At 40.3% G+C, this 20,890-nt stretch overlaps 1 protein-coding gene across 1 annotated transcript in view; it reads right to left on the bottom strand.

The window, feature by feature from the left end:
• Positions 1-8,167: 8,167 nt before the first annotated feature.
• Positions 8,168-20,890, bottom strand: part of NKAIN2 (sodium/potassium transporting ATPase interacting 2) — a 100,776-nt gene continuing 88,053 nt past the window's right edge. The window contains exon 3 of the mRNA XM_077811727.1: positions 8,168-8,253. Within this exon, the coding sequence (XP_077667853.1) occupies positions 8,168-8,253 (86 nt within the window). The remainder of the gene's footprint in view (positions 8,254-20,890) is intronic.

Here is a 20,890-nt window from a genome sequence, read left to right as displayed (position 1 = left end):
TTTCACCAATGCAGCTAGTCCCTCCCCACTCTATGTCAACCAAAACAAACAAAAGAAGTTAGATCCCTTCCGGTGCAATTAGAAAAAAGAATGCTCCCTTACATAGGATTTTCAGTTGAAATTAGATATAAAAGAGTAAACGTAGCTAATACATATTCAGTTGGCCTCTGTTGCTAGAAATCTGCAGATGTCTCTGGAGTTAGTAAAAGACATATTTAGAGTTAGTTATAAAAGCACCTACAGTGTGATAAATAAAAACAGTGGGGTTATGAAACACTGTTTCTGTTGTTTATTTCCAGTAGGTTCAGTTATTGGTTTAAGGAGGGATTCCCTTTACACATTTCCCAACCCCAGAGATCTATTTCTCTTTTAAGCATTATAAACTGTTTGTTTTCTTGACCATTGTGGAGGCTCATTAGTAAAGCACTTCTCTGACAGCTGGCAGTTTTCGTACGCGGTCACTCTGGAGCTGCTGAGCAACAGAGCCTTATTCCCTGACACGAAAAACTAATCTTTCAGAATTAACAGCAGCAGGTTGAATCTAAAGGAAGTCACTTCAGTAAGCCTGCACTGAGTTTCTGTGATGTGCAACTTATTTGGGTTAAGGCAAGTATGTACTGTACAGCCTTTAGGGCAAACAACTTGCTGTCTATTGGCTTCTGTTACAAGGTCATCACGGTATTTTTTTAAATAATATAATGACTAAGGAGACTTGGTGCAAGGGGTCTCAGAAAGAACTGAATTGGATGAAATAATTTCATAACTCAAATAAGTAGGAATGAAGGTAGTAAACACAGGTAATAGCCAGCAGATGGCACCAATGCTTCTCCTTTTGAACCTTCCAAAGGCCTGGCAGTTGTTTTTGTGTATTCAGGAAATCCAAGAAGGGGGTAATGTGCATCTCTGTCTGTACTTGTTGGAAAGAGAGGTCGAATGCACCTTTTGTTTCTCTGTCTCAACGTATGCTCTTTTTTTTTTTTTTTAAACACAAAGGTTGTTTTTTTGCTGTTTGTAGAACACAGGGGGCCATTCGGAAACAAGTTTTTTGAAAGGTCCTTCAGCCCCCACACAGAAGTCACCTTGTTCATTTTGACCTAAAAGAGAGACACGGGAGAAAAAGACATTTGTAATCAACTAACAGATGGATTGATGCATCAGCTCCCTTCACTTCAGGCACCCACAAGACTGCAAACATGTGCAACTAGCCTCTCCAAAACAACCTCCTCGAAACAAGAGATCACTTCCTTTGCCTTAATACCCCATTTGTAGGTCAGACAGATTGCATATGTGTGTGCACAGAAAGAAAGGACAGGCAAGTGATTTGCTCAAATAATCTCTTTAGCATCTTTTAAAATATTATCAAGGTATTTGATGGAGGTTCCCAAAACCTTGATTCTGGGTAGGAGCAATATTTAATTATGCAATCCTCTGAGGCTGCTGACCATGTGTAACCTGGAGGATGACCTGAACAATAGTAATCCAGCAAAATGCAGCTGCCTTTAGAAAAAGGAACAGTTTGGTACATAAAACAGAATGGCTGAAAAGCAGCTGCATAGTTAAGTCACCTATGGCTACCTCATTAAAGCAATTGTGCAAGGTTTTAGCTACACAGCTCCTGCTGACTTTAGTAAGAGTCCTATTGTTAAACTTGTATTGGTACCAGTTGCTATACAGGTGTTCAGTGGTAGTTTACTTGAGTGCAACTTTGCTCGTATTGTTTAAATTACTCAAATATAAGTCCTAATTAAGGTATTTCAGCTGAAAGAGACAATCACATCGTATCATATTCATATCACTGTGATGAATTGGGCATTATGATGCCTGCTACATATCAGGGCCCTATTCTGCCGATTAGGCCTATGCCTTACTTACATCTGACCTTCAGACAATGTGAATGGCAAAATGGCACAATGTACTTTAGTTCTTTGATCTAATGTATGTGAAATTAGTATTCAGTCACCTGGACATGTAGCTGCAGCATTAGGATAGGAGACCATACAGGCAGAGTGATTATGCAATTTCAGCAGGCAGAGGAAATGTGGAAACGGGGAAGGAGGTCAGACAAACTAGAGATGGACCAAACTGGGTCACTGGATCCAAACTTCCTCATTCTTTGGGGATATTTAGATCCTGATCTGAATTTCATAGCTCAAGTCCCTCCATAAAGTAAACTGCATGTACCCAAAAAGCAAAGCCTACAAATATTTCTGTGTAGCATATACATGACAGATAACTCAAAGGCTCACAGACCTCATAGAATGACAAGGAAATCTTTACTTAAGGAACAATTTCTCCAGTGCATTAGGCTTCAGCATCAGACAGGGATTTTTTTTGTTTCATCTCTTCTTTTCTTGAACAAACATGTTTATTGTGAACAACACAGGGAAAATCTCTCTCTTTCAATTTACTTTCTATTTGCATCGCCCACCCCCCGACGCTCTCCCAGGGCAACGATCGCACAGTGCAGAATCCTGTTCCAGAACTCAAAGTATTTTTTTTAGGGCTGTCAAACGATTAAAAAAATTAATCACGATTAATCACGCGATTAATCACACTGTTAAACAATAATAGAATACCATTTATTTAAATATTTTTGGATGTTTTCTACATTTTCAAACCTATGGATTTCAATTACAACACAGAATACAAAGTGTACAGTGCTCACTGTACATTTATTTTTGATTACAAGTATTTGCACTGTAAAAAACCAAAAGAAATAGTATTTTGCAATTTACCTAATACAAGTACTGTAGTGCAATCTCTTTATCATGAAAGTTGAACTTACAAATGTAGAATTATGTACCAAAAAACCCCTGCATTCAAAAATAAAACAATGTAAAATTTTAGAGCCTGCTGTCCACTCAGTCCTACTTCTTGTTCAGCTAATCGCTCAGACGAAAAAGTTTGTTTACATTTGCAGGAGATAATACTGCCTGCCTCTTGTTTACAAAGTCACTTGAAAGTGAGAACAAGTGTTCTCATGGCACTGTTGTAGATGGTGTCTCAAGATATTTAAGTGCCAGATGCACTAAAGATTCATATGTCCCTTCGTGCTTCAACCACCATTCCAGGGGACATGCGTCCATGCTGATGACGGGTTCTGCTCAATAACAATCCAAAGCAGTGCAGACCGACACATGTTCGTTTTCATTATCTGAGTCAGATGCCACCAGCAGAAGGTTGATTTTATTTTTGGTGGTTCGGGTTCTGTAGTTTCCGCATTGGATTGATGCTCTTTTAAGACTTCTGAAAGCATGCTCCACACCTCGTCCCTCTCAGATTTTGGAAGACACTTAGATTCTTAAACCTCACATGCAGTGAAAGTGTTCTTAAAATGAACAACAACATGCGCTGGGTCATCATCTGAGACTGCTATAACATGAAATATATGGCAGAATTCGGGTAAAACAGAGCAGGGGACATACACTTCTACCCCAAGGAGTTCAATCACAAATGTAATTAATGCATTATTTTTGTAATGAGCATCATCAACATATATCTCACTTTCTGGTGACATTGTAAATAAGAAGAAGGCAGCATTATTTCCTGTAAATGTAAACAAACTTGTTTGTCTTAGTGATTGGCCGAACAAGAAGTAGGACTGAGTGGACTTGTAGGCTCTGAAGTTTTACATTGTTTTGTTCTTGAGTGCAGTTATGTAACAAAAAAAAAATCTACATTTGTGAGTTGCACTTTCATGACAAAGAGGTTGCTCTACAGTACTTGTATGAGGTGAATTGAAAAATATTATTTCTTTTATCATTTTTATAGTGCAAATATTTGTAATCTAAAATAACATACACTTTGATTTCAATTTCAACACAATACAATATATATGAAAATGTAGAAAAACATTCAAAATATTTAATACATTTCAATTGGTATTCTATTATTTAACAGTGCAATTAAAACTGTGATTAATCACGATTAATTTTTTTAATCACAATTAATTTTTTTGAGTTAATCGCATGAGTTAATTGCGATTAATCGACAGCCCTAATTTTTTTGGATTTCACTGGCACTAATTCCAGTGCCACCGAGCAACTCCTAGTGTTCAGTTTGCCTTCCATGCCAGTTCTTCCATTTTTTTGCCATTTATTTTCCTCATCTGATCATGCAAAGCCTGTGAGCACACTCCTGTACTATTGTCTGAAAGTGGGCACTGGCATCTTCAACACAGAATGCCATGAAGCTGTTTTGTAGGCTATCAGACGTGTGAGCCTGGGAAGGATGGATCTGAACACCAGCGTAGTTTGATTCTATTTAGACAACATGTTTGTTGGCAGCTTTTATAGTCTATTTCTATGGTCAGACAGTTTGTAAACGAGTATGACTAGGAAGGAAGGAAAGGAAAATGATTTGTACAAAACTGCCTGTGTTTTGTGTCTTGTGCAGCATGAAGCTCATTACTGACACTTAAATAATAAACATAATAGATATTTAGAATACAAATAAAAATTCGGGTTGATGGAATTCTCCCACCAGAATCCACAAAATCAATCGGTTCCTGTGAACAACTTGCTGGTGAAGTCTAACAAATACCTTGGAACTGCACAGGTGTAACTAAGACTTGGGAGGTTTCCTTACATGACCAAAAAACGTTAAATATGTGGGGATGAATCTCTGCAGTCATTATTGAAATCCGTGCTGTAATCCACAATTCAACAAGCTTTATGGGCATCACACAGGAGCAGCCATACTCAGATTAGATCACTGAACGGTTATATTGTCAGAGAAGAAACTATGTCCTCCTTTGCTTTTGCACAGTGCCTAATACAACTGGACCCCCACCCTGATTGGAGCCAATAAGTGCTACTACAACATAAATAACAAACCAATATTATCTGCCTCTGATACCTAGTACTACAGAGGAAGGGCACCTCTCTTCTCTCTCTGCATAGACACAATGGTGCATATCCTCAGGTCCAGCTGAGCTGCATTCAGTGCAAGAATGGAGAAAGGAGACGGCATAGGTGGCTTTAAGTCACCTTTATGCGCCCTTGCTGCCTGGCATAATGCTTTAATTTTGGTCAGGCTGTCCATAGCTCCAAGGGTTTATTTAAGCAGTCTGGGAGCACGGATGTAGGAATGCCCAAGCCATACTCCCTCTCTACTAGGAACCTTCCTTGCAATTGGAGGCCAGGAAGGTGGATGATGTCGGAGTTTCTAAAGCAGCTCTGCACAACCTGAAGATTTCCTCAAACTGGATTAATCTAGTCCAATGTATTTCGCTAATTCCTGCAAGTGATGAAATTATACATACTTTGAAGAGTGGGATTTGATTAACCATATATGTCCAGAAAACATACCGCCTTGTGCTGTGATCCTGGAAGATTTCAGAAACTAAGCAGCACTGGGATGGATAGGGGACCTCCAAGGAAGTGCTCAATGCTGCTGGAAGTGCTGTTGCTGATTCAAAAGGTGGTGCTCTTTCCTCTAGTTCAGTGCTGAGCCTAGAACCCAACATGGTGTTAAGGGGAACTGTGATATAAGGTACAAAATTTAGGTCTTGATCAGTTGTGGTCAATAATGAGCCCATGGTTTGTGCATGATTTCAGTTTAGGCCAGGGGAATGTAATTGCCCAAGTCAGAATTTGATCTGCATAGTAACCTCACTGGCAAACCACATTCTGAGCTGAGCAATTACTTTCAGCCTTTCTAACTTCTCCCCTGCAGTTTCAACTGAACTCACTAATCTTTTTCATGTTTCTTCCTGCACCCTTGTGTCGTGTTTCTGTGTACTGTTAAACAGCTGCTACATTCCAACCCAGAGATGGTTGTATTTGGCTGACAGCATATTTAGCAATATGTGCATATCCTTTACCTACTTCACAGGGGTCCTGAGTAACACCTGAGGGGTGTTGATTGTTTGTAAAACACAGAAATCTTCTTGGCCACATATGGTAGTGTGAAGTCTAGCTATTTTAAAATTACTTTTCCTTTGAATCCTATGGGGTTAATATTGCTGTTCTCCAGTAGACAAGAGCCATGGGGAAACGAAAGATACAATAAAGCTTTAAAGCAACCTAATGTAGTCTTCTGTTATCATTTCAGGGATGCAATTTCCACTAAGTATTGTCTTAAAAAGTGCTACAACCTAGTCAAACTGAAATTTGATTAAACTGAAATTTGAATTTGTCACTCCACTATCTAATGATCTGCCCACGTTAACAGAGCTGAAGGCAAGGCATAGCTCCAGGATACGTGTGTGTGCTCCTGGCCTGCCTCTGCAGTATGCAGTACAAGGCTGTTGCCACATGCAGTCGAAGATGGTTAAACATTGTGGGTAGAAATTCTATAGAACCTTGATCAAATACTGTACAGTGAGAGGGAAACATTACATGTCTTTGTTTGTCTGTCCCTGGGACATGACAATATGCCTTCTCTGGGTTTATTTGAAACAACATCAACTTACTTACTGATTTTTGTCTTTTAGTGCAAAGAAATCCCCTACATTCTAGCAAGAAAGCAGTACTGCCATAAAACAGAATTCAGTTTTAAAGGTTCATCACAGGTTTCCTTGTCTCAGCTACATGCTTTACAATTTATATTGGCTTCTCTTTTCAAAGCTCCAGTGTTCCCTCCACTCAGTGTTAGCAGGCTCTGTAAATGCAATCAGCTACTCGTGAAGAAGAAACACTGAGAGCATAAAGAGAATGGGATAATATCTCAGCTAGAGGGCTCCATATGTTGATGACAATGTATAGTACACCGAGAAAGAAACAGGATTAGAATTGTTCTAAGTACCTATGAGCCACACAGAGTACAAGGAAGGAAATAACGTTTTCTAAATGTACAACATGATGCCAAAAGTGCAGGTGAAAAATCTTTATTTGAGCACATACAGATGGAGTACTGAAGCTGGGCTGGAATGGGAGCTATGCACTATTGTAATTTAAGACTGTTAAAATCCCCCCAGACACTAGCATGCTTCACAAAGGGCCAAGTCCTGAGCATTCTCCCAGTTTGAGGTCCACAACCAGTAAAGGAGTAAATACCAGATCCACATAAATAATAATGGCTGCTCATTCATCAGCAGATTTCCTTTTTTAAAAGTAATTACATGGTTTAGTTAAATGTTTCCATTAAAGTTTGAATGGATACTAGGGTTGAATTGATGTCGCCTAGTTATGTTTAGTTCTCTCCTTCAGTACAAATGATTGGAAGAGAAAAGGGACAAAGGAAATGATGCCCTCTTTCAAGTCATCACATCCCATACTTTCACCTAATAAGCTTGTGATATTAAACAAAACCCCAAAGTTACACCTTTGCACTGCAGTGAGGCAAGATTCACCTGGGCAGTAATGAATCTGTGATTTGCTTTCTCCTTGGCACTAGTACAGGTGATGTTTGTAAATCATTGCCATGTTGCAGTCTAAGGATGAGCAAGGACTTCAGCGTAAATCTGCTCCAGTCTTGTGCTTTTGCTGACATTTTCTTTTCCGCTCAAACCCAAAATGTATCAGCTTGTATTTCTAGGCAGTGGAGGGAACTGTCACTGACACAGTATAGTCAAAATATACCATCCTAGTTAAACTGATTTCAAAAGCAACATGCCAGTAAAATACAGAAAACAGAAATGAGGAGAGCAAGGGAAGTAGAGGGACACCTCAAAGAATAGATGCTCTAATAAGAGAAATGCTAACTATGTTTTCTGCATAATATGTTTCTAAACCTCCGATAAACCTAGCTAAAATCACTGGGCCACATCCTTAGTTAGATTTTACTCAGGACTTGTCTACACATATAGCACTGAATTGGTGCACTGTAGCACTTAGTGAAGATACTACGTACGCCAATGGGAGAGCTTCTATGGTGGTAGCTATGTCGATGGGAGAAACCCTCCTTTCGACATAGCACTGTCTACACCAGGAGTTTTGTGTAGACTGTAGTATAGAATGAGTCTCAGTCTGCCTGAGGGAGGGTTAGTAAAAATCCATGTCAGGAGGTCAGTCTTATTAAAACAAATGTGACACATGGGATCCCACCACAAGAAATCATTATGTTGCAGGAGAAGGATAATGTTAGTGGTTAAGTGCAGAACTTGAATTCGGTCTATCAAGAAAGGCTTTTGCCTATCCTGAATTTTTAAGACACGTAATCTTTCAGTTTAATAATCCTTTAATATCTGCCTAGCACTCCATAGAATATCTCAGAAGTTAAGTACTTACATATACATGGGCTGTAGCTGTAAATGCGATGTCTTCTGTGGGCCTTGATAGCCGTAAGAGTCAAATCCACCTATGAAATCAACTGAAAGAGGGGAAAATTGCTTTCATTAGCAACATCTTTTCAGAAGAGATAGGCACTATCATTCCAGAACAAGCTTCCACACAAATTACTTTGGACAGACCCCCGAATAATCTATCTACTAAAATTAGAGTGACTCATTGTATAGAGGGTGGGTGGGGGGTCAATGGGAGAGGCAGTGTCTTCAGATGCAGACAATGAGGGATTTATAAAATCCATCTACACCAGAGAGAATTATGCATCACTCTTTTCTCAAGCAGACCACCTTATTGGAGTATAAAATTACATTTTATCTGGATATTACAAATGCTGCAAACCATTTATTTATTGGTATGGATGCAATGCAACTGACTGTTATTATTGTGTCAAGCTCACTGACATACTGTGGTTCAGTGATCTAACGGAGAAAGCATATTGATCCTATTCTGTTTGAGAGACAGAAGTTGCTCTGATTCCATACTTTGACATTTGGGTTGAAATGCAGAGACAGAGGCTTAGAACAATTTATCTGAGCATTGGAGATGGGACTTCACAGATCTAAGGATACTCCAAATACAGTGGAGGTCTATGAGTGGGGGTTATTTTCTAACTCATACCACTGCCTACCTATGTTTATTTATATAATTTCTGGGACAATACAGTCACATCCAAGTCAGAAACTCCCAGTTTCCCATACTCAAGTGCTTTCTTTTAAATGGTGAAATATGATGTCTTTGTGTCTTCCTTAACTGTAGTCCTCATATATATTTGGATGCTATCTCCATGAAATATTCTAACCTACATATTGTACACCAGAGTGGCATAAAAAAACTAGGAGTACTTGTGGCATCTTAGAGACTATCAAATTTATTGGAACATAAGCTTTCGTGGGCTCCAGCCCACTTCATCCGATGCATTGAATGGAACATATAGTAAGAAGATATATATATACATACAGAGAAGGTGGAATTTGCCATACAAACTGTAAGAGGCTAATTAACTAACATGAGCTATTAGCAGCAGGAGAAAAAAAACTTTTGTAGTGATAATCAAGATGGCCCATTTAGACAGTTGACAAGAAGGTGGGAGGATACTTAACATGGGGAAATAGATTCAATATGGGTAATGACCCAGCCACTCCCAGTCTCTATTCAAACCCAAGTTAATGGTACCTAGTTTGCATATTAATTCCAGCTCAGCAGTTTCTCATTGGAGTCTGTTTTTGAAGCTTTTCTGTTGCAGAATTATCACCCTTAAGTCTTTTATTGAGTGACCAGAGAGAGTGAAGTGTTCTCCTACCGGTTTTTGAATGTTATGATTCCTGATGTCAGATTTGTGTCCATTTATTCTTTTGCGTAGAGACTGTCTGGTTTGGCCAATGGACATGACATGAATAACTGGATCTACCTCAACAGGAGAAAGAAAAAGAGTACTTGTGGCACCTTAGAGACTAACAAATTAATTTGAGCATAAGCTTTCGTGAGCTGTAGCTCACGAAAGCTTATGCTCAAATTAATTTGTTAGTCTCTAAGGTGCCACAAGTACTCCTTTTCTTTTTGTGGATACAGACTAACACAGCTGCTCCTCTTCAACAGGAGAGATTGAGAGATACCCACCACAGAATAGCCTATAGCCTGGTGGTTAGACCCTGTTCCAGAGTGGGGATTTGAACCTGTGTCTCCTACATCCCAAGTGAGTGCCCTAGCCACTGAGCTATTAGCTAAAAAGGGGACACTTCCCATCATTGTCATTTTGGTAACGGAGCCTAAATCCTCTTGTGAATCTCGCCTGAAAAATCAGAAAGATTTGACATTTAGATTAACTATTTTACCATTTCCAATTTTTTTCATTTCAACTGAAACAATTCACCAAAATCTACATGAATTCATGAAATGGTTTGACCCAAATCTTCATTTTTCAGCAAAATAAGTTTCGGCCGAAAAATTTTACCTAGCTCTAGTGTACATCATTTTGATGTTACTTAGCAAGAGAGAAGCCAAAGCTGTAAAGTTCAGCTCTGAAACTGTATTTCCCCTAGGTACTGGGATGTCCCTGAGCAAACTGTGATTCTGAAGGTATCTGTATGCACCAGAAAGTAGCAAATTACTCTCTAATACAGGAAAGTCCTTTCTGATATGAATACAATAATAAAATTAGAGTTCACATGTCATTCCTTTTATAATTCACAAATCTGTATTTGAGATCTTTCACAGTGGACAGCTTAAATACTGGATCTCACAACACATCATTATGAAGAGCTTTCACTCTAGGATAAACATTCACATATAATCATACTTAAACATACACATATTCACTTTCCAAAAACTCTATCCTTTTCGTAGGGCCATACCGTCACCTCTATCCATGCAGGACCTGGGCACGAAGCCACCAGCTCTTAGGAAATTCCAACTAGTACAGAACACTACAGCACATCTCCTTAGCAACACAGGCTACTGTGAACACATCAAGCCTGTTGTTTATTCTCTATGCTGGCTTCCCACAGAACAGAGATCGGCAACCTTTGACCCGTGGCCCACCAGGGAAAGCCCCTGGTGTGCCAGGCCAGTTTGTTTACTTGCTGCGTCCACAGGTTCTCCTGATCGCAGCTCCCACTGGCCGTGGTTCGCCGTTTCAGGCCAATGGGGGCTGCAAAAGCGGGGTGGGCCAAGGGATGTGCTGGCCGCCCTTCCTGCAGCCCCCATTGGCCTGGGGCGGTGAACCATGGCCAGTGGGAGCTGCAATCTGCCGAACCTGCAGACACAGCAGGTAAACAAACCGGCCTGGCCCATCAGAGGCTTTCTCTGGCGGGCTGTGTGACAAAGGTTGCGGATCCCTGCCATAGAATATTGAGTCAAGTTCAAGGTCTTGAGCCTTATCTTCTACGTACCCAATGGTCTTGGTCCAGTGTATCTAAAAGATCACTTAAAGCTCTGGAACAAAGGCCTTGGTTGACAACTTTGCTCCTCTGGCACAATGGTGCTTTCATCCATAAGGGTAAAGCTCATCTGTACAAGGGATAGAACTTTCTTGGGGGCTGGTCCAAGACAGTGGAATGAACTTCCCCAAGAACTAAGGACTATCTCAAACCTCACCATCTTCCATTTCGAGAGCAAGGCAAACTTCCTCACTTTGCCTTCTCCAACATAAACACATAATAGTATGTACATTAAAAAACAAAACACAGCAACAACTCCCCCCCAAGCCAACACCCAAATCCCTATCAAAACAAAACACTCCATTGCATTCACAATTCTTCTTTTGGTGAGAGGATGAGAGCGAGGATGAACTACATGTCACAGATGTTATTGTTTAATGCACTTAGATACTATGGTGATGGGGGTAGAATAAGAACCAGTATAGACTAGAATGTAAGTAATCCCACTGAAATTAATGAGACTACTTATTAAGTGAGGTGCTATTCAGCATGAGCAGAGCTAGCCCCATCTGGCCCATAATTAAGACCATTTGTACTGCAAAAAGGAATAACAAAGACTATACCTACTTCAACTTAAATGGATTTTAGTGTGGATTACAGAGCTCTATGTTCACACTGCCCTGTCTTCTATTCTAGCCCCTCCAATTTATATATAGTGCACCTTATGTACATGTGACTTCCTACTAACACCTGTTAAGGCACACATCTGCACTTCCCTTACATCAGTTCCGTATACTGCAGCCATTAACTCGGTACACTACAAATGAGGTTCCTAGATGCAGCCCTTGCACAGTGAATATATTCCTCCTCCCTTTGTGACATCACAATTATTTCCATGGGAAGACACACATGTAATAAACACAGGATTGAGATTTAAGGAGGACATGAATGAGCTCTTATTCAAATACAAATACATTCAAAGATAAGGGTGACACAGGCCTTTGCTGGTATGTCTTGTAGTGAATTGCTTTTTGTATAAATGTTCTTTTGTTCGGCCTTGACCTTCTGAACACGGAATTCAGAAAACAAGCTGTCTGGGCTAGATTGTCCACTGGTATAAATCAGCATAGCTCCACTAGCTTCAACAGATCTATGCCAATTTAAGTCAGCTGGGGGGACCTGTCCCCCTATATAGTGTGTGTGTGTTTTCAGAGGTATGGTGTAACATAAACTTGTACCCTGTAAGAAATGACAAAATGACTCTAATGTCACAGGTAGGGATGCTCTGTTTTGAAGACACAAGAAGAAATATCCTGAGGGAGTTTCTAGGTCCTTTCCCAGAAAGCTAAACCAAAATGTTCCGAAATAAATTCCCAGCAATAAAAGGAGTTTGTGTGGGCTCAGGAAAAAAAATATGTGCCTATTATCTCTGCATGGCTGTGTGTCCCTGTCTTTTGCCCGGTTGCACAAAGGAAACTCAGTATGTAAACAGGCCAGATTACAATGTGATATAAACAAGATGGGCCTATGGAGACAGCTCTGTTTTAAGCAGACAGTACAGGCTCCCCACTTATATATCCAGATGACGGTAGGGGAGAGAATATGATTGTGACCTTGTTAAAGGGATACAATGGCTCCTTACATATAACAACAGTGCTGCAAGTGAACTAGGAAGGGTGGGTAACAGGGGATTAACTTTGATGCAGAGAATGTCTGTAATTTCTTTGCAGCACATTTTCTTCATCGTGGCAGCCTCTCAGTTAGCGCTGCAGAGCCTGTGGTGCCTAGACGATGCTAAAAGCTCCCTGTGGATTTTGAGTTAGTTCCTCAAAGTATGCAAAATGCTGCCCTTTCTGCTGGGCGTTTTATCCTGGCTGTGCCTGAAAGGTCACTAAAAGTGTCATACCACGGATACACTCCTGGCAGCAGTAACATGAGATGAATAAAATAAGCCTCATTAGCTGAATCATTACAGATTTTCAATTCCTAACCTTATCCATCAAACACATTTTTGCCTACTATATTTTACTTTTATCTTGTATATCATCATTACCAAACTCAGGTCTTTAATCATGTTTTGCCTTCATAAACACACACACATACAATCCTACTCACATACCATATCAACAGATGAGATATACTGAGAGGCTTGCCTGAAATCTGGTAATGGAACATTTAACAATGAATAGCTCACTTCCATTTTGTGAGTCTGAATCTCTTTCTTGCCTTGCTGATACTAACTGGCTCCTTGGTTATAAGGTCAGGTTTACAAAAGCACCATAAACTCTTTTTAGGACATAACTGGGGAAGTCATGTAATTAAAATTGGTTATGGTTCAAAATAATGGACATATTTTCTATTAATACACCCACTAAGGACCTGGCACATAGTCAAAACTCCCATTGAAGTCAATAGGAGCTTTGAATTTGTCTTAGTCTGTAGGATGGGATTGTATGTCTGAATTCGGTATTCAACTTCAGTTGTTGGACATTTGTTGGTGTGCAAAGAGCCTATTAAGCTAGGATGTGTATACCTGAACAGAAGGGGACCTGTTTATGTAAAAGAGTGGGGAGTTTCTAGCAAGATCAGCAGGGAGGAACAAAGAAATAAGCAGATAGATAAGTAGGCAGGAAATAACGTGGTATAATATAGCAAAGTGATGCTCATGCAGAAAATAGGGAAGAATATTAAAAGAAAAATCAGGTAATCGGACATCCCCCTCCAGCAAATACAAATGGCTTCAGCAGAGCTATGGCAACGTATACCAGCTTAGGATCTGACCCAACAAGTTTAACAAGCACAGTTAGGGGCATGCGCCGATAGAAATAACACTGACATTATGGCAGTCATCAAAATTTAGTCGGGATGTAAACATCAGTACAGATTAAATATGAAAGGATACAGACTCTTGAGAGGAGGAGAGGGGAAGAGTGGGCTGGGAAATAGCCATACAAGTTAAAAACAATTATTCTTATGAAAACAAAATACTCCACTGTACACACAATTCTCCCCCTGGAGAGACGCTGCAAGAGAATGGACCACACATGACAAATGTCAGTCCTGTTACTCAGTGCACTATGGGAAGGCTCTCAGATACCATGGTGATGAGGGTGGTATAAAAACCTATCCAGACTAGAACAAAATGCCGGATGTAGTCGAGAGCTGTGCAAAAACAGTGAATTTTACAAATCTTGACACAATTTAGAAATGATTAAGGGCGTGAAATTAGGGCTAATTTTATTAAATTTGAAATTAAAGCAGAAAACCAGAAGTCTGCCTTAAAAAAAATAAAGAAAATCTATAAGCTAGGAGGAAGAGCCTCATGCTCTTACAGGCTACGATTGCCGTCTGGCCTCCTGCTAAGCTGTCTTGTGATGGCATGATACTCACCGCCTGCCAAATCTACCCTAGCCTTACCCTTTGTATAATGTAAGCATGCCTATCTGCTGTACAGTTACACACTGTTCAGCAGATAGGCAGAGGTTTGCTCTAATACAAATCTTCAATAAAGTTTGTTTACAATGATAATCAAATGCCATAGGCTTTGTCTTGTGGATATAGCAATTAAGACCCACAGAAGTGGATAGCAGAAAAGTGGCAGGGACAAAGAACGTATCTGCCAGTTTGTGAAGCTGTGCCATTACCAGTGAGACATAGCAAAAGACTGAAACTACATAAGAGTTCCAAAGGGTTAGCAGAAGGAAATCCTCTAGCCATATTTCTCTGCTTTGGTTTTGATGTGCTCTCATCATTGCAATTCCATTCCCTTTCACAGCAATGGAAACTGTTCTCTTTGGCAGTCCCTTCTGGTAGCTCATGATTTTCCAGGTTTTCCAGCAGATCCTTATACCACATAATTTGTTCTTGAGATAATTCCCTGCAGGGCCCTCTCTGAGCCCTGCTGATCCCTGGCCAGCTCTTCCATCACTCCATCTGGTATAAGCTAAAATCAGCAAAACCAGATTGTCAGAATTTTGTGTCCGCACATCCTAAGCAAGCTCCTTCCTCCATTCTGTTAAATGTTCCCACTCCCGCTAAAATAATTTAAAAAATATATTTTATGTTTTCCTTTTAAGTATATTTCAGATAGGCCTGGGCCTCCCAGAACAGTTTCCATTTGCTCTCCAATTTTTGTGCATGCGAACATTTCCAAAACGTCCTTGAGATATTTTTAAATTGATAAAATATTTCTAAATTAGCTAAGGATTCCATAGGTTTTGCCCAGTGCCATCTAGAGGTAATGCAAGTTAAATATTAATAAAAGGAGTTCTTAGGAGGAATTTGCTATAGACCATCTCATCACAAGAGCTAAGCTAGTGATCAGGAAAAGCAGACTGGGGCCATGCTACCACAATTATTATTTATTATTTATATTATTGTAGCACCTAGGAGCCCCAATCCTGGCCCAGGGCTCCATTGTGCTAGGCGCTGTATAAACATGGAACAAAAAAAGACAGTCCCTGCCCCAAAAATTTTACAATCTAAATATAAGACAAGAGATGGATAAAGCCACATGGGAGAGTACACAGAAACAATATTGGTCAGCATGATGGGCTGTGGTCTCTGCACATCAAGAGCGTAACGGATGTCAAGTTTTTTGTAGGCCTAACTGCAGAGGAGAATTTTAAGGAAGGTTTACGAGGAGGATAACAAGTTAGTTTTGTGGATGTTTATGGGGAGCTCCTCTCAAGTGTGAGAGGCAGCAGGGAGAAAGGTGGAAGATGGAGGCAGGCATCATGGGACAATCGGAAGCAGGAACTGACATCTCAGTAGCAAATGAGAAATGATACTATACAAATAAGTAAGTATAATAAGAATTAATAAGTGTAACAAAGAGGAGAACTGGGTCCTGAATGTGTGAAGACTAACAAGGCAAGATTAATGAAGAGCCATCCAAAAATTTAAAAGGAACAGGCAAAAGTAATAAGAAATGAGGAAACCTTTAGGGGGTGACATACTAATGGACTAGAGAAAATGTAGCACAAAGATATGTGTCAGATAGGGTCTAGGAACACCCAGGACACTACAAAAAATCCAGTTTGACTCCTACAATGGGGAAAACACAAAATTGGATGGAATACGAGAATGCCAGACAGTGCAATGAGCAGACACACCTTGAAAGGTACAGCTCAATAGCTTTGGGCCCCCAAACAAGGGATTTTGGAGCTTAGCTGTTCATATCAAACCTGCTTTAAAGAGTGCCAGACAAATGAGTGACAATGCTTTTCAGCTGAACTTGTTTGGAGCAGTTGTGACAAACTATACATTGCATTCAGTTAATCATATATGCGCATTCTCAGTAGGTAGTCCAGTCAATGAAGGCACAACTCAAAGTCTCTTTAAACACAGCAGTTTGAATTAAGACTAGACGTCAAAGTATCTGCTGTTAGAGAAATACTGTATAGCATCCAGTATGATGTAAATCTGTATATGATGCATAGTTATAACCTGAGTGTCTCTCAAAACCACCCATAACTTCTAGTCGGAACTGCAAAACTTCTTTGTTACTAACCCATTTCTGTTACAGACTTGATAAAATTGTGAAGGGCATTATTATCTTGATCTCCTGTCTTGAGTTTCTCCTCCAAGGACAATTACTCTGTGAGTAGCAGAGTAAGATTTTTGAAAGGGTTTGGGTGTAAAATTCATCTCTTTTTATAGAAAGGAGATTAATTTTGTGTGCTTCCTGCATCTTTTCTAGTGCAATTTGCTTCTAAGGTGGCTTTTTATACTAGTGGAATCAATATAATATTTTAAGCAGCCTTATTTAAAAACACTTTTCATTTAATAAGATTCAGCAATGGATGATGAATGAAAAAAATACAATAATGTAAGGCAGATACATCCCTTGGCTACTATGATGCATTGATTTTATTAAACAGTATTCCATCGTGATGAGCCACCAAAATGGAAATGTCACTTCCTTCAAGCACTAATGTTATGTTCTTTAGATATTTTTGAAACTCGAGCTTGATAATCCCCATAGGAAGCAGTGAGGGATGTGGGGAGAGGGGCAGGCAAGAAAGTGAAATTGGAAGGAGGGAAATTAACATCTATGAAGCCAGAGACAGCACCATGTCCTGCCCCCCCCCCCAATGATTTTATTTATTTATATATTTTGTTTCATACCACATCCCAGTCTCTTAGGGACTCCTTTAACATCAACTTCATTAGTTATGAAGGCAGCAATCCATAGCCAATTTTCCTTTCATGTCAGGCTTGTTCACGTATAAACCCAGCCCTTTTGTTGGAAGCATTTGCAATTAATCCCGAAAACAAAGAAAATGCAAATCTTACAGTCTACCCTAACCAACCCGTCTGACTCAAGGTCCTGACCACCATCTATTATACACTCAAATGAATTGAAATTCCCACTTTGAACCTCACCTAATTTTCTAGTGATAATAGGCATGGATTCCCAGAAGCACTCTGTGCATCTTGATAGTAACATCCTAATTTCCTTTCCTGGTAAATGTTTTAAATAAGATTTTAGCACCAAAGGAAATTAACCTCTAAATTAATTGTAATTATAAAATGCCATCGCTGATTTTGTCTTCAGCCTAATTACTCGCTATTATTTAAACAAACTTGCCCCTCCTCTGAGCTTTCACTTTGTTTCTCTCTCTGCAACACAGTGCCAGCTGATCATAGCTAAGGCTGCGTAATGTCTGTGTAGGTCCTGTGAACACCTGGATAGTGTAGTTCAATTTACATGTCAAACACAACGAGTTTTTGTTTTTCTATCTGCTATTTAAATACTCCCCCTCCGGCAGTTACGGCTGCTTCCTAGATGTTTCCAGTGTGTACTTTAGAACAAGTGGCCAAACCTTGTGGGATTCAGAGTGTTTACTTCTCGCTGCTGGGGGAATGAAACGGTAAAAGCCAACCCTCTCTGTTTTTATTCAAGGCCACTTCTAAGGATAGAACACAACTGAAAGCAATGAAGTGGGAAGCGGCTATTGTTACTTTCAAAAGGCTGATGCTGAAAAGACTTCTCAGTACATTTCCTATATGCTCATTGCTCGTGATGGTAGTTTGGTGTCCCAAGCCAGCTTGTTTTAGGATGAAATGTGTCAGACAGTGTCATGGGATTTCAGAAGCTCCATTCTGTGTGTTAGCATCCTGACAGCTGGAAAACATCCCATTGCTTTCCCCCTCTCTCTCTTTGGCTTCGCTTGCTTTATGTAGCAGTCACAGCACTAAAGGAAACAAGTACCCAGAAAAGCTTCTAGCCAGTCAGTGGCTGTAAATTTGGGGGTACAGTTGGGCCAAAGCACTTTGACAAATTTCAAAACAGATCTTTAGCCTCTCAGCCTTAGTCTGCTCATACAAGGCACAAACAGCTTGTTGAACAGGTGGGAGAACAGGTGCATGCATGTATGGGGGTTCTCATCTTTGTGTGTCAAGCACTGGTTTATAGTTGTATTTATGACTGGTTTTTGAGAGCTTTTCTAATGCCTCAAAGAGCCATTCATGGGGCCAAAATAATGGAAGAGTCAGGCTTTCCAGGATATTTCAGTCCTTAGGTGGCAGATTTCTTTTGTATTTCTCTGCCCTGAAAAATGGCTCCCTGAGGCAAAATATATAAACACAAACATGAATACTGAGATAAATGGTCCAATTGGAGAGGGCACAGTTCCAGTGGAGACTTTTCCTATCCTTCTAGCCTCAAAACTCCCAATTCACAAACATCAGAGAGAGAGAGGCAGGGAGGAACAGAGACAGATTTGCATTTTAACATTTATTACATGTTTCTGATTCTTTGTGTTTGTACTGTACTTTTAGAGCTTTTTAAGCAGCGACTTAGGCACAGTACTAATTCTCAGTAATGCCTCACTAATCATACTGTGGGAGGCATTCGGCACAGAAATAAAAGAATATGCAATAACACCTTGGACTTCTATAGGCCATTTCATCCAAAGAGCTCAAAGTTATGAAGGCCTGCCAACACACCTGAGAAGTATGCTAGTATTATTATTGTTTTGTCTTTACTCACCTGGTCTGTAATTATCTTGGGGTGTTCTTTTTATTAATGAATGAGAAACTGTTTTTATGATGTTGCCTAGCACCCCAAGCACTTATATTATTATTATCCCTAATTTAAATATTGGAAACGGGTATGGACAATTTAAATAACTTGCCCAAGGTCACAAAGAAGTCTATGTCAGAGCCAAAAATAGAACACGGGCGTGCCAGCTCCCAATCCTGAGCGTTAGCCAGAAGATCACATCTCTTAAAACTAACCAAATAAAATTCTCTTTTCCCACCTATGTGAAATCATCATGATACTTATCAGTTCATGGTTGGTATCCCAGAGCACCTCATTCTTTAACATTACAAATATCATTGATTTATGGGGGTTGTAGTATCTGTGACATTGTATTCTGGGATATCATCAGTGAATCAGGAAGTACCAAGAGGTTTTCACAGAGGGGAGTAAAGAAATTTCAAAAGGTTACTTAGAACTTATTTCTGTGCCAAATATCCCTAAACGCCTGGCTTGATGGATATTCAGCATGGAAAGCTGTCATTTTTGCCTTGCATTTCACCTTGAAACAACAAAAGAGGGAACAAGTTCTTAACAGGCAGTGATGTGGCACCGTAAGGTGAGACGTCACAGTTGCCATATTTTAGATTCACCCCTGCTAGTCCCAGGTGGTGCAAAGCAGACCTGCCTGTGCTCCAGGACTATTCACCCTGGACAGGTAATAGTTCTACCGCTGCCTTCTTTGAGGGTGTGTTACAAAGGGAGAGGTCAGCTTCAGGTTGTAGCTGCGGCTGCATAGGTGCCCCGGTGATGGCTGGTGCTATGTGGGGATGCACTGCATTGGAACATCCCCCTGCCATCTCAGCTGCACCTCCTCCCTAGTCAGTGCGGCCCACCTTTGGGCTCCACTGACCCTCTTACCACTCCTCATCCACCAGCAGAGGAGAGGTTGAGTCTGTTGAAAGTTGGTGCGGGTGCATTCCAGTTAAGCAGCCAGGTTCCTTGTTTAATTTCCTGCAGTATAAAAATCCCAGGAGGATGTTGTTTTATTGATGACATTTCTGTTTTTTTCACTAAGTATCTGAATATTTAATACCATATTTGAAAATATGTTGAATTTTCTTTACAAAAGGCAGCTAACAGCTTATAGCAGGGAGTCAAACTGCTAGTGAGACAAAAGCACATTAACTGTACATTTCAAAGTATTAAAATAGTTCGTAGTCTTTTAAAAATGTAGCTCTAATAAGATTTCAGGAAAAAATGAGAAGCTCTGTTAAGTTTACAGCTGTTGAATGCTGCCAAGCAATGATAGCTGTCAACACTTTCATGGTTTATTTTTTTAATTGCTGCACTAATAATGCTAATGAAGTTAGAATGACAATCACTGAGTCATACCAATGGCAACAGGGCAAATGATGGAGAGGAGAAATGGGAGGCCCAGGTGCGGGACTCAGGCCCTCCCCTCTTCCCAGATCTAGACCTCCAGGAGAATCCCTCTCAGAAGCACCAGGCTGCAAAGTGTCAAGTCTCCCTCCCTACTTGGGGACATGGAACAGGAGGCAGAGCAGGTCCCACAGAAGCAACAGGGGCTTATTCAGCCACAGCCAAGAGTAGCATTAGCAAGGCAGAGGGTGAGGCACCTTCACAGCCCTGGGACATTGGAGATGACAGCAGGGTGTTTAGTACTATTAGAATGCTGGCCATTCTTTTCTGTCTGCTGATTGGTTGTTTATCCCCCATCGCCTTCCACCCTACTCTCCTGCTGTCTCCCTGCTGCCAGCCTTACTCCTCCTGCCCTG

The sequence above is a fragment of the Eretmochelys imbricata genome, chromosome 3, assembly GCF_965152235.1.
Source record: "Eretmochelys imbricata isolate rEreImb1 chromosome 3, rEreImb1.hap1, whole genome shotgun sequence".
Classification (NCBI taxonomy): Eukaryota; Metazoa; Chordata; order Testudines; family Cheloniidae; genus Eretmochelys; species Eretmochelys imbricata.
The sequence above is the reverse complement of the archived record's forward strand: the minus strand, read 5'-3'. Positions and strand labels throughout refer to the sequence as shown.